At 39.4% G+C, this 14069-nt stretch overlaps 1 protein-coding gene across 7 annotated transcripts in view; it reads right to left on the reverse strand.

Moving 5' to 3' along the window:
• CCSER2 (coiled-coil serine rich protein 2) overlaps positions 1 to 14069 on the reverse strand; it is a 137592-nt gene that overhangs the window by 103674 nt on the left and 19849 nt on the right. For 4 of the 7 annotated variants that reach the window (XM_073353361.2, XM_073353362.2, XM_073353364.2 and 1 more), the window contains one exon: positions 13502 to 13707. In XM_073353361.2, coding sequence (XP_073209462.2) covers positions 13502 to 13707 — 206 coding nt within the window. The remainder of the gene's footprint in view (positions 1 to 13501; positions 13708 to 14069) is intronic. The other 3 variants (XM_078853796.1, XM_078853798.1, XM_078853797.1) reach the window with 1 other exon arrangement.

The following is a 14069-nucleotide window of genomic DNA, read 5'->3' on the forward strand; positions in this document are numbered from 1 at the left end:
AAAGAGGTCGTTGATGAAAAAGTTGCCCGGTTTGTTTATGCAACAAACTCCCCTTTCCAGTTGATTGAGAAGCCACTCTTCATTAAGATGGTTCAGTCATTAAGACCAGGATACTGTCCACCCAACAGAGCAGATGTCACAGGAAAATTGCTGAGTAAATTATATGAAAGAGAAATTGAGAAGTGCACAAAAGGCCTTGAGGGTAAAATTGTTAACTTGAACCTTGATGGGTGGAGCAATGTCCACAATGATCCTGTTGTATGTGCTTGTGTGACAACAGAAAAAGTGAATGTCTTCCTTACAGAAACAGTTGATACATCAGGAAATGCAGACACAGCAGAATACTTACAAGTAGCAGCAGTAAAAGCTATAACAAACTGAAAAAAAATTCAAATGTCTAGTACGCAGCTTGGTCACAGACAATGCTGTAAATGTATCGAAGATGAGAAGAAATTATTTAGAAGAGAGTCCCAAGCTAATAATATATGGTTGCAGTGCTCGTTTGATACATCTCCTAACCAAAGACTTCAGTGTTCCAGAAATAAATGCTAATGTTGTTGAAATTGCAAAATACTTCCGTAACAACCACTTTGCAGCAGCTGCTCTGAAAAAAGTGGGAGGAACCAGGCTAACTCTCCCACAAGACGTGTGATGGAACTCAGTAGTGGACAGTTTTGAGCACTATATAAAGAACTGGCCTAATCTGATGACAGTTTGTGAACAAAATCATGAAAAAAATAGATGGCACTGTCACAGCCAAAGTTCTCAGCATTGGGCGAAACAGAAATGCTGAACACATGCCGAGTACCCTGAAGCCTATTTCTGTAGCCTTGAACAAAATGCAGGGAAATAGCTGTTTTACTGCTGACGCTGTTGAAATTTGGAAGAAACTGAGTGAGATCTTAAAAAAGATAAATATGCAATGACAGAGTTAAATTACAAGCATTAAAAAAAAAGAATGGGAGCAGCACTACCTCAGGCTCATTTTCTTGCAAATATTCTCAGTACTCGGTACCAGGGGCAAACCTTAACTGCTAAAGAAGAGGAGCTGGCTAGGACATGGACAACCAGCAACCATCCCTCCATAATGCCAACTATAATAAACTTCAGAGCTAAGGGTGAACCGTTCAAGAAATATATATTTGCTGATGATGTTTTAAAGACAGTCACACCAGTGAACTGGGGGAAGACACTTAAGCACTTGGATTCAGAGACTGTTGAAGTGATAAGCTCACTTTTAACAGCAGTAGCTTCTTATGTCAGTGTAGAAAGAATATTTTCTTCCTTTGGACTAATTCATTCCAAATTGAGAAATTGTTTGGGACCTGAGAAAGCAGGAATGCTTGTTTTTCTTTTCCAGAATATGAACAAACAGGAAAATGAAGGTGAAGACTATTGTGTTAGCTGCAGAAGCCAATATTTTAAGTTTCTCGTGTTGACCTGGTTGACATAGTCAATTTAATTTTTTTTAAAAAATACATTTAATTTAACTATTTTAGTTAAACAATTTTAACAAAACAAACCTGATTTTAAAAAACTTGAATGTTTAAATAAATTCAAAATTCATATGCTTGTTTTGTTAAAATACTATATGTTTGCTGTGAAGAAAAAAATCCAGAATACATAATGTTGTTGTTTTAGTTAAATAAAAAAATAAATGTCTGCCTGGTGAGGTTTTCCTCCTAATACAGCACTGCAAGAAAATCCTCCAAATATTTATGATTAACCTGCTGAATTGGAAATAGTTCACCTCCTAATGACTTCATAAATATCTGATTCAGTTACCTTTGGTAAATGAAATAACCAATCATTCATTTTCTGATATAGCTGTAAAACTAATCGGAAAAGTTTCAAAATAAATCACTTTAAAAATGTAGAGTGTGTACCTTTTAAAAATGAAACCTACATCTATCTCTGAGTTGTGAAGAATATGTATTAAGGTTATAACAACCAACAAGAATGCACTTTTATGTAGCAATCCATGATTAAATGGAGTCTTCCTGACTAGTGATTTAAATCATGATTTAAATCAAATCCACCCTGGCCACAAGTATGTTCAGAGGATTGGAAAACATGCCTTACAGTGAAAGGCTCAAGAAGTTCAATCTACTTAGCTTATCTAAAAGAAGGTTACAAGGGACTTGCAGACAGTCTCTAAGGATCTGCATGAAAGCAATGGGCTCTTCAATTTAGCAGACAAAGGTATAACAAGATCCAATTGCTGGAAGTTGAAGCTAGACAAATTCCATCTAGAAATAAGGCACTTAAAAAAAAAGCTGTAATGCTTACCAATCACTGGATATAAAAAAAAAAAAAAAACCCACACCAAACCAAGGGTTGTGATGAATTCTCCATCACTGGCAAATTTTAAATCAAGAATTAATTATTTTTTTCTAAAATAAATGCTCTAGTTCAAGCATAGCTATTGGACTTGAACCAGGAATCAACATAGGGAAGTCCTGTAGTCGGTTTTACTAAAGAGGTCAGTCTCGATTGTCACAATGGTTCCTTCTGGCCTTAAAGTCTGTGAATCTCAACGATTAATTCTCTCAGAACTGGGAGGAATGCTGTGCAAATCTTACAAACAGCCCTTAGATCTAGGACATTTATATGTAATCCGGCTTCCTGTGAAGTCCAGAGGCTTCAGGTTTGACTATTGCCTCTGAGGGCTGCCAGCCTTACATTGGAGGCATCCACCAGCAGTCTTTGTTGACAACAGTGGAGGGAAGGGTTCTCACTTGCATACTATGAAGATCTTTCAACAATTTAATGGCAGGACCGTCCCCATTTCACAGATGGGCAGCCAAGGCATAGAATAAGTGATTGCCCAAGATCACACAAGAAGTCTGTGGTAGAGCAGGTACTGAACCTGGATCTCTTAAATCACAGGCTAGTATCCTAACCATAGATAACTGCAACTTAATTGAGCATGAAGTGCTGCAGAAAGTCTAGTGGACCAGTTTCTAACCCCACTCATGAGTGGTCAGTTCTCCTCCTCCTCTGATAACTGACTAAAAGACATGTCAGGGTCTTTCTGGTTGGCCTACAATCTGCTGCTGACAGGGAGGCTAAAGAGATGGGACCTATGAATCCCTCCACCCTACACCAACTGCTGAGCTGAGGATTCTCTTACTCTAGCCTAGAGATGGTCCCGAGTACAGGAAAGGATTGTAGGATGAGGAAAGATTCAGATTACTTCTTCCTCTAACTCAGTGGTCCCCAACCTTTATAGCAACCAATATTGCTATTCCCAGAAGACTGTAGCGGGTGCCAGACACCCTGCCACCGAAATGCGGCAGCGGCAAGAAGCATCGCTGCCGAAATGCCGCCGGGAAATGGCAATGTTTCTCGGCAGCAGGGTGTCCTGTGGGCACACAAAAATGCCCCGGCGGGCGCCCAGGCACCCATGGGCACCACACTGGGGAGCCCTGCTCTAACTCATCTTGCAGCTATCTCATGCTCTCTAGCTCCTAACTTTTAAGTACGTCTTGCTTACTCTTGAGACAAAAACCTTGAGAAACGTTTTTAAACTTAGATGTCACCCTGTATGTGAAAAATTGGGATTTTTTTCTTCAAAGATCATTAACCTCTCTGTTAAAATATTGTTCTTAAATATGTTGTGGCCCCAGCTACTTCAGGACCATAGCCTTTACTTTCTGTTATAGAACAATGGCCTGGCTTCTCATGAGATCAGAAGTGAGGATTTACTAAGTAAACAAAGATTAACCAAATTTCTGTTCTCATAAGGTGAGCAACCCCTTTTAAAAACAGTTCCCATGACTCAGAGCACCTCATATTTATTGGTTGAAAATGGTCATCTGATGGTAATTCCATGAAAGAATGGCAATGTATACATTAACTTGCATATAAACTAATACCTCAAACCTAATCCAAAAGGAAATATCCCCACAAGAATACTGACCTATAAAAACTGAGGTTTATGCGTGCGCACACACACACACAGCGCTACAGAGTCACCAGCAGGGAAATATTGGTAACTGCCCAAAGAGCTTACCTCCTGACCTAAGCAGATGAAGAAGAAAACCTCCCTACTACCCCGCCCAAAAAAACAAAACAACAACAACAAAAACAGTAGCAGTATTGAGTGCTGAGAAACTCTATGCATTCCCAGAGATCACATCTCTCCTGATGCCCAGCTGCTATCATAGCATGCAGAAATGTAAGCTAGGATTTCTAAATGCTATGCTCGTTATCCGGGAGACTGGAGAAGGAGGGCTACAGAAGCTGGGAACACAAAGTGCTCAAAGCTCTGCATGGTTTTGGGGAGGGGTTACATGTGCACATGTATCTCTTGTTCACCTGTTCAGCAATTAGTAAAATTGCAGCATAACAGGCCTCCCACTTCCTGTACAGTCCTTCATGCCCACAGTTCCCTTTGCAGCAGCCTCCCTCTGTTCTCCCTCTTCAGGGCCCCTTATAAGAAAGGCTATGGGGCATCTGTAAGTCCTACCGCCCTCCACTTTAGGCTGGTTTAATACCTCCGAACAGTTCCAAAACAGTCACACCAATAAGGTACACACTTATTTTTGACTCTTTGGTCTTCCATATGGAGTTCTTCCCCTGACACAGCCTGCTCTTCACTGGGTGGCTTTTCATAGCTTTCTCTCCCAGGAGTTTAGCCTTCTGGCTCTAGCCTCCTTCTCTTGCCGGTATTTCATCTGTTCTGAGGGAGAAGGCAGTCTGCATACTGCCTTCTTCCACAGAACTCTTCTCCCACAGAACTCTTCTCCAGTGGCTGGAAAAGAGGCTAGTCCTGCCCCACACTACACTGCAAGGCTCCTGATCCTGGGCATCCTGGGGTTTCCCCTACTCCAACTCCTAATTCCCCAGGACCTTTTCCTCTCTTCCACTACAAGGCCATTTCCTTGTTCATACCAGTCCCCTAGAACATGGTCTTCTGGCCCTCTCTCCACTTCAAGGGCCAGTATACTCCATTACTTGCAGCCCTTTTATCATATGAAAGGACTTCACTAATATCATGCCTACGAAACGTTAGTTCTGTAGTCCCTTTAAACAGAACAAGTTCAGTAAAGAGGATACATTCTCCTTTTGATTTCCATATATAAAGAGTGCATATGATAAGGAGTCTTGTCATACCATTCCATGAAGTGAACCATCCAAATGTAAGTCACCAAAACCCCTTTATAAACCAGACACTTGGTCAACTGTTCTCATAATGGATGTATATGGTGCACTAAGTATTTCAGTTTGTCCTTTTTTATAAGGAGACGTTTCAAACAGTTCTAGTTTCATTTCAAACACTGAGTTCTTCATATTAAGCCATAATGTGAATGTATATAAAATTTACTTGAAAAGTATTAGCTGCAATAGAAAAAGGTAAGTGGAAAGGGAGTCCTTAGATAATTTTACTTTTTCTGCTTTGGATATTAAAAGTAAACATTTTAAAACTCTACATACATTTGATCAAATACCACCATGTTACTTGATTCTTGCCTGCAGTTCGATGTACCTCTCTCCCTCTTCCCCATAGTTTAAATTAAGCTAGGATATAGAAAAATTCTGATTGAACACAAATTGTTCATAATATGCAAGTGTTACATTAAACATCTCTTATTTTGATTTATGACAGTATCAATTTGAAGTGTCAAACTAAAATTTGAGAGTTTTGCTTCCCAGAAAGATCTTTAAAAAGCTAAGACAAGCTAATTGACACTAAATGATTTGTCAGTAATTAAGTTACAGTAACGGAAACATAAAGAGTACCATGGCTAATTAACCTTACTTTTTTTTTTTTTTTTTAAATTTTAGGGGAAAAGTTTAAAGCAAAAAAGTAACTTTCTTCAACATTATATTTCAGCCTGCTTATTTAAACCTTTAAAAAGGTGGGTAATGTTGAACCTGAAAAAGGGTTTGTTGCATCTAACAGACGCTAATCCAGAAGCTCCCTTTCCAGCAGAGATTTAGTCACTGAGGAAATCTAAATATCGGAAGATTCCAGAGATATCCTGAATCTGAGCCAGTACAAGATCTTCAACTTGAATTTACTCCTCTTGGGCTCCTTTGCACTGGAAAATATTTTATTAAAAAACCCACAATATTAAACACAACTTGGCACTCAGTGTAGATAAAAACTGGCATTTAATATTGTGTCTGCTGCTCCTGGCTGACAACGTTAAACACAGTCCTTATATACAAACATGTTAACATTTTCTCACACAATGTTATCTACCAGTGTGGAGAAACCATTTTAGTCATCAAAAATTTAATCTTTATTTTGAACATATTCAGAACACAAAGTAAGACTATTAATTATCTCAAGCTGGCCAAGGTAGAAAGGACAAAATAATTTTAAGGATGGTCTGGGGGTGGGGCGATGTTTTGAGAAACCTTGTACACGAACAACTATTCTGTTTTTGTTTAAGTGGAAGAGGTCAGGAAGAATCTCCATTAATGTTGTGTATTTCAGGCTATGTTAATTCAATGGGTATTTTAAAAAGGGTTTCCAAATAAAATATGCAAAGAATTAGCAATTTTTGTATGTATTATACAAGACTAAATTTATTTGGGGGGGGGAGGGGGAATATTGACAGTTCAGTCCAAGATCATATTTCAAAGGAGCAGATAATGAGAGGTTTTGTTTACCGTGCTCCTATGAAATGACATGATTTCGTCCTCAATAGCTATTACAAAGGTCACTGTGGAATCTGTCAGACAGTTAACCCTCAGTTGCATGTGAATACCACATTCTTACTGGGGAGGAGCTAATTCTTGGCAGCTGATACCTGAATGAGCATAAGCTGCAATAAAATAGGTTATCAGGAAAAATGGGGGTACAATTAACCTGTTAGAGTAATAAGCGCCCAGGCATACCTTTGTGCTTAGTTCTATAAATTGAAAATCTTGTCTTGTCAAGTTTACAGAGACATAACAGTTTAACAACCACATTTAAGGCTTTTACATCTATTTTTGTAATCAGACCCTTTAAAAATTTCCAATTTCTTTTTTTAAATTACAAGCCAGATTTTTATTACATTTACTTGTGCAGTGACATTGGAATCAGGAAGTCCTTTAATTATAGGTAAATCTTGGTCCCTATTTCCAAGCCTGCTGGTGACAGGACATATATGAAAGCCCACAACAGGCAAGAACCTTAACTCATACCCCGCAGTTCTTTTAATAGTCAACACATTAGGCAGGATCCCATCTCTCATCAAAACAGCAACTGAGGGGTATTGAAGTCAATGTAATACCTTGTTAGCAAGTTGTATAGTTCAACTTGTGATATTACACAGTTTTTTATACTGTCTGTGATATTGCCATCAGAAATGGCTTTTGAGGCATCAATTTTCTCTCACTGATATAAAGTGAATAAACAAAGGGAAAGCATCAGCACATTGGTGTTATCTGAGCAGTGGGGATCAGGAGCTGTTGAAAGTAAAAGATGGTAAAAACCACTTTTAGTTGTTTTAAAGAGGGATTTGTTGAGAAATCCATGTAATTCATTGAATTAAACATGTAAACGGTCCATGTGGGCTGATTTTTAGTCTAAATGTGACTAGTTGGGGAAAATCTATGTTCAATTTATTAATTATGGTGGATGTTATGAAGTTACAAAATTGTGTTATCACAGAAAATCTCGACGTGGACGTGCAATCCCCCATTTTCTGACACTGCGTGCAGCACATCTCTGCCAGACCAGGGACAACAGTCAGTTGTTACACCTTAATGGCCACCTATTCAGGGGGCAAAATCTTGAGACAGCTAGGTGACTGAAATTGGAAGAAACTAGTCCCTCCAATTTCTCTTCAGGGAGGGAGTGGAAAATCTTCAGCAGCAGAAGAAAAACCAGGTGGGGACATATAAACTCAAGGAACTCAGGTTTCAGAGTAGCAGGATCTGATGAAGTGAGCTGTAGCTCACGAAAGCTTATGCTCAAATAAATGTGTTAGTCTCTAAGGTGACACAAGTCCTCCTTTTCAAGGAACTCAGTCACACAAGGCGGCTTAGACAGGAGAGAGGGGCATGCTTTCATACTAAGGGTGTCCTGTTTAACTGCAGGACCAGCTGAGGTCAGAGAAATCAACCCAACCAAGAGAGGCTCCATGATTCTGAAGAAAAGCTGCATGAGAAGGATCCCAGAGGACTCTATCCAAGCCCCAAAACATTTCTCCAGAGTGATGAGAAAACCAAGGCAGAGAAATGTATATAGGTGTACTTATTATTTCGGTTAGATCTCTCTCATGCTAAGTTAAGAGTAATGATGTTTAGAATCCTGCATGAAGTAAGTCTGTCCATCTGCCATCATTATTGCATGCCCCTGAATGCTACACTGTAAGCCCAGAGTACCCACACAGCTGGAATTATGGGAAAGGATGTGCTTAAACAATAGAAAGGCTGAGGGGTCAACACTGGTCCCAGGAATTAAGCAACTGAACTGCCGGGTCTGAGCAGGGAATGCTAGACATAGGATCTCCATGCCGAGAGTGAGAGACCCCAGCCAGAGGCTGTCTGGACTCTGTTCACGCTCAGGAGCCTTAAAGAGCACACAGCCTGGTGAGCGTCCAGCCAGTAAGGGAACTGTGTGATACAAAGGATTTAATTTCTTTAAATCATATATTGGTGTTAGTATTTCAGTATCATGAACTATAATGTGAAAACACAAGAGGAATTTAGCTTATAAAAATGCAATTTATCCTCAGATACTCTGCATTTGGTCAGCAACTTACCCAAGGAGATCAAAGACTTTATGAACATTCATATTAGTCTGCAAGACAATTTTAGGAAACCTCACACTGTTTCTTGTAACATTAAAGTATTACAACATTTCTCCCAACTCACATAAAACGGAGAGCCTATACTAGCAAAAGCAGCACATCTATCACATTCTAGAGAACTAATGCCACTGTAATCTGAATGTTCTCCTTCCAAGAATCAAGAACACCTGATGTGCTTGTCAGTCATGACATTATTCCCACATGGTGCGCGCTGTTTAAACTTGGATTTTTCATCTGCCTCTGTCATGACAAAGATCAGCAGAACAGAGAAGCGTTTCAAAGTCCTTCAATGGCATCGACAACCACCTGCTTGGAACCACAGAAGCGCATATCTAGGAGCATTAAATGCACTTATTCCTTTTTAAAAAAGAACTAGTGCAAAATTAACTAAGGGAACACAGAGAAAATGGAAGAACAATACTGCAATTATCTTAACACCTGCTGCATATAAACAAGGAAACCAAAAGAGGTCGTGTCACAAACGTACACAGCCTTGCACCTAACTTCCTGATCCAGAAGAGCACAAACACAAAGACAGCCCTTGACAAATCAGATGTCAAGAATTATAACATTCATAAACCAGTCGGAGAACACTTCAATCTTTCTGGTCACGCAATCACAGACATGAAGGTCGCTATCTTAAAACAAAAAAACTTCAAATCCAGACTCCAGCGAGAAACTGCTGAATTGCAATTCATTTGCAAATTGGATACTATTAATTTAGGCTTAAATAGAGACTGGGAGTGGCTAAGTCATTATGCAAGGTAGCCTATTTCCCCTTGTTTTTTCCTCCCCCCAGACGTTCTGGTTAAACTTGGATTTAGACTTGGAGAGTGGTCAGTTTGGATGAGCTATTGCCAGCAGGAGAGTGAGTTTGTGTGTGTGTCCCCGGGAAAAAAAAAAAAGAGGGGTGGGGTGGGGTGGAGTGAGAGCCTGGATCTGTGCTGGACATGGCCCACCTTGATTACCATGCACATTGTAGGGAAAGTGGTCACTTTGGATGAGCTATTACCAGCAGGATAGTGAGTTTGTGTGTGTGTTTTTTGGAGGGAGGTGAGGGGGTGAGAGAACCTGGATTTGTGCTGGAAATGGCCCACCTTGATTATCATGCACATTGTGTAGAGAGTTGTCACTTTGGATGGGCTATTACCAGCAGGAGAGTGAGTTTGTGTGAGGGGGGGTGGAGGGTGAGAAAACCTGGATTTGTGCTGGAAATGGCCCAACTTGATGATCACTTTAGATAAGCTATTACCAGCAGGAGAGTGGGGTGGGAGGAGGTATTGTTTCATGCTCTCTGTGTGTATATAAAGTCTGCTGCAGTTTCCACAGTATGCATCCGATGAAGTGAGCTGTAGCTCACGAAAGCTCATGCTCAAATAAATTGGTTAGTCTCTAAGGTGCCACAAGTACTCCTTTTCTTTTTGCGAATACAGACTAACATGGCTGTTACTCTGAAACCTGCTTTCTGGTTGGCTCACATACATTCTCACTCAAGAGCACAGTTCCGCAGAACAGAAAACAAGATTTTTCTTCAAATTATCATGGTTACTTCTGCATTTTCAAGCTAAAAATAATTAGTGGTTTATCCTGAAGTAATAGAGATAAAATTTAGTGCTGTATACAGTAACTGAAACCACAGCTCGCAAACAATGACCACTAAAAGGAAATTCAAAATGCATTGAGAGTTACAACTTCCCCCACAAATTCTAAGAACATGGCTGAAAATGTCTATACACTGCAAGAATAAAAGCAACCTTTTTGCTATTTCCCCCCTTTAAGGTTGAAACTTCAAAGTACATTAAGCACTAAAATTGTGATAAAGAACTAATTTTTAAAAGAGGTCAAACTCAGAAATAAAGAATATGAAAAATGACATGAATATCTAAATTCAGTGATGAACCCTGTTCAGGGGGAAAAAAGCCTTGTAATAGCTATCAAGCCCTAAGCAGCAGCAATCTACTTACAGTAGACACAGGAAAGAAGATACCACTCTGATTACATTAATGCCACAGCACTCAAGACACTCATCACAAGGAATTTTTATAAATTAGTAAATGATCTTATTTATGCTATTCACTACTTCTCACAGACTCATAGCTATCAATGTCAGAAGGGACCATTATGATCATCTAGTCTGACCTCCTGCACAATGCAGGCCACAGAATCTCACCCACCCATTCCTGCAATAAACCTCTCACCTGTGTCTGAGCTATGGAAGTCCTCAAATCATGGTTTAAAGACTTCAAGGTGCAGAGAATCCTCCAACAAGTGACCCATGCCCCATGCTACAAAGGAAGGCAAAAAACCCTGAGGGCCTCTTCCAATCTGCCCTGGAGGAAAATTCCTTCCTGACCCCAAATATGGCGATCAGCTAAACCCTGAGCAGGTGGGCAAGATTCACCAGCCAGATACCCAGGAAAGAATTCTCTGTAGTAACTCAGATCCCACCCCATCTAACATCCCATCACAGGCCATTGGGCCTATTTACCATGAATAGTTAAAGATCAATTAATTGCCAAAATCATGTTATTCCATCATACCATCTCCTCCATAAACTTCATTGTTTCCATTGAAAGAGTGTGAAAACATGCTTCTATTGAATGAATACTTCAGGGTATATTTTCTGTTCAAAACCATGTACAACTCCCACTGGTAGTGATCCAATTTATATGTATACATCAAAAGATTAGCCACACAGATTAGAGACCTAGGGAAGCAGAATTCTTCACTTCAGAGAATATCTACTAGAATACCTTAAGTTTCTCATAAAATGTATATAATAAATAAGTATTTCAATATTTACTATATCAAGATGTAGTATCAGGACATTATTTACTTGTTTAACAGCTCACATACAACTAAGATTTTTGAAGGGACACTACTTCACTCAGGACATCTTTTGGATTGTCTTATAATATTTTTTGAAAATTTTTAACATTAACATCTACACAGCCTCCTTCATCCACAGAATTTGAAAAAGTGCTTTCCAAAATATATATATTTCCTGTGGTGAATTGCACAATCATGAAAATATATATTCGTGATTGTGCAATTCACCACAGGAAATTGGCAGCTGTTTAAGAGAACCCAGAAACATTACACAATAGTTTAAAGACGCAGTGAATACCATCATGGGTAGCTGAAACTTTTCAGCAGAATTTGGCTAGGACCACAATGTCACATCTCATAAGACGTTATCTTCCACTTGCAAAGAACCAGAGCAGAGCACTGACTATGCAGAATCACCATCTAGTTTTCACTGACACCACTTCAACACACAAGTTGTCTCTAGATTACTCCCATCCCAGCACTGATCAAGACTGATCCTGCTTACCTTTTGAAGCATGACTAAGTCAGTCAAAGATGATGATTGGGTTGCAGTTTCTGTATTTGTCTTAACATATTAAAAAGTGTAATCATATTGGTGATATCACAACAAAAATAAACTAGATTGTGGTTTTCATTTTTATTTTCCAGTGGATACTAACCACATTTGTCCACATACTCTCCAACATGGAGGAAAATTAGTGCAAGTTACCTATTCCTGCTTAGAGCCCTATAGACCAATGTGACTCTTCTTTTGGAAGGGATCAGTAAGTCAGGCCCTGTCAGTTGAGGGACATGTCACTCTTGTTCCACAGATATGAACCGTGAAGCAAAGGATGAGCAAGATGCTGTGTGCGCCATGAACCCAAACATTTCTCAAAAAACATTGTAATACTTCTGAAATGCCTCTTTGGCCCACTAGGAAATCTGAGGCTGTCTGTCTGAACATAGGTGAAGAGTCAGCAGTGGTGCTGAACTTTCCCACTGATACTGAACAACGTTTCATTTCCAGACAGACACAGGTAAGAGCCACACTACCAAACATGCCACCTGCACCGGAAAAGAAGTCTCAGATGAAGGCAGATGATCCCTCCTACTACATATTAAGCTGCCAATCACTGTAGCTGTTCATCTCATATACAAACGCTAGACATTAAACTAGAAGCCCTGTCCTAGTGAGGAGCTAGAGTTGCGGTCTCCAAAACAGGTGTCTGATGATCTAGAAAGCTTGCTTACAGTGTGATGAAATATAGGTTCAAAAGGGATTTATTTAATACATTGGCAGGCCAGAGGAACCCGTTATTCCTGTTCCCAAGAACAAGCTCTACCTCAGGCTGAAGGGGCTGAGATCATCTCCTCATCCTCTATGCTCCTAGGCAGACAGGAAATACTGAACATGCCAATTTGAGGAAAATAAGCCCATTGTTGTTTCTTTAGCACCACATTGGAGGAGGAAGGTGGTACTCTAACCAAGCTCAGTCCACAATATCAGGAGTAAGTAAATGTTATATATTTCACCACTAACTACTTTTTAAAATGCACACTAGCTATAACACACTCCCATTTATCTACATTCGGGGTGGGGGGTGAAGGGGGAGACATCTAAAACTTTTGGAAAACCAGGCATTCAGATAAACAGAAGTGCTATTAACTAACATAGTGCTACATAAAGGATACACTGTGAATTTGGATAGCTAGGATTTTCAAATAAAGGGAATTCAGATAATTGGAATTAAAGGTTATTCTTATTGTAGGTCCTTTGTCATTAGGTGGGCTCAGAATATCCAGATTAGGATATATATTACAAAGATATAAATTAAGGAGTAATGAGGAAACGTAAAAATTCTGTGAAAATTAATACTTTCTGCAATATATTAAGCTAACAAAAATCTCAAAGAGCTGTAAGAACATATACATACTATGCTGTTCATTTCAGAAGACTCATAACTTCCACATGGATGGACACTCCCAATGGGCTCCAACCCTTCCTCGTCCCACATATACGTTCCATCGGAACTATCAGATGGAGAAAGTTCAAAAGAGGAGCCAGCTCTGTAGTCCATGTCCGGAGAAATCAAGTTGTTCCCAATAGTGTGCTTTGTGCTTTCATTCTTGTCATCTACTGCTTAAATAAAAACAAAAACAGTCAATAATCCAAATGATTTAGATTGAAATTAGCAGTTATGTTCAGTGTTATTACCATGTAAAAGGATCTGAATGGAAGTGGTGTTAATGGATATTAAAACATTCTCTAAAGTCATCAATACTAAGGTCAGTTAAAAAAAACAACACAACTTTTCCTCCCCCAGTATCAGGATGTTATAAACTCAATATACCCACAAGTACCTTCTACCAACCTCCAATTTTTTTCCTCTTCCAGCCCTGGAACAATTCTAACAGAGTGAAAAGTATTTCTTAAAAAGAACAAGTGACTTAAAAAATTGTGAATTACTCAAGTATGCTGAGCCCAGACAGACAGATTTCAAC

This window comes from Lepidochelys kempii, chromosome 7 (genome assembly GCF_965140285.1).
Source record: "Lepidochelys kempii isolate rLepKem1 chromosome 7, rLepKem1.hap1, whole genome shotgun sequence".
In the NCBI taxonomy this organism is placed as follows: domain Eukaryota; kingdom Metazoa; phylum Chordata; order Testudines; family Cheloniidae; genus Lepidochelys; species Lepidochelys kempii.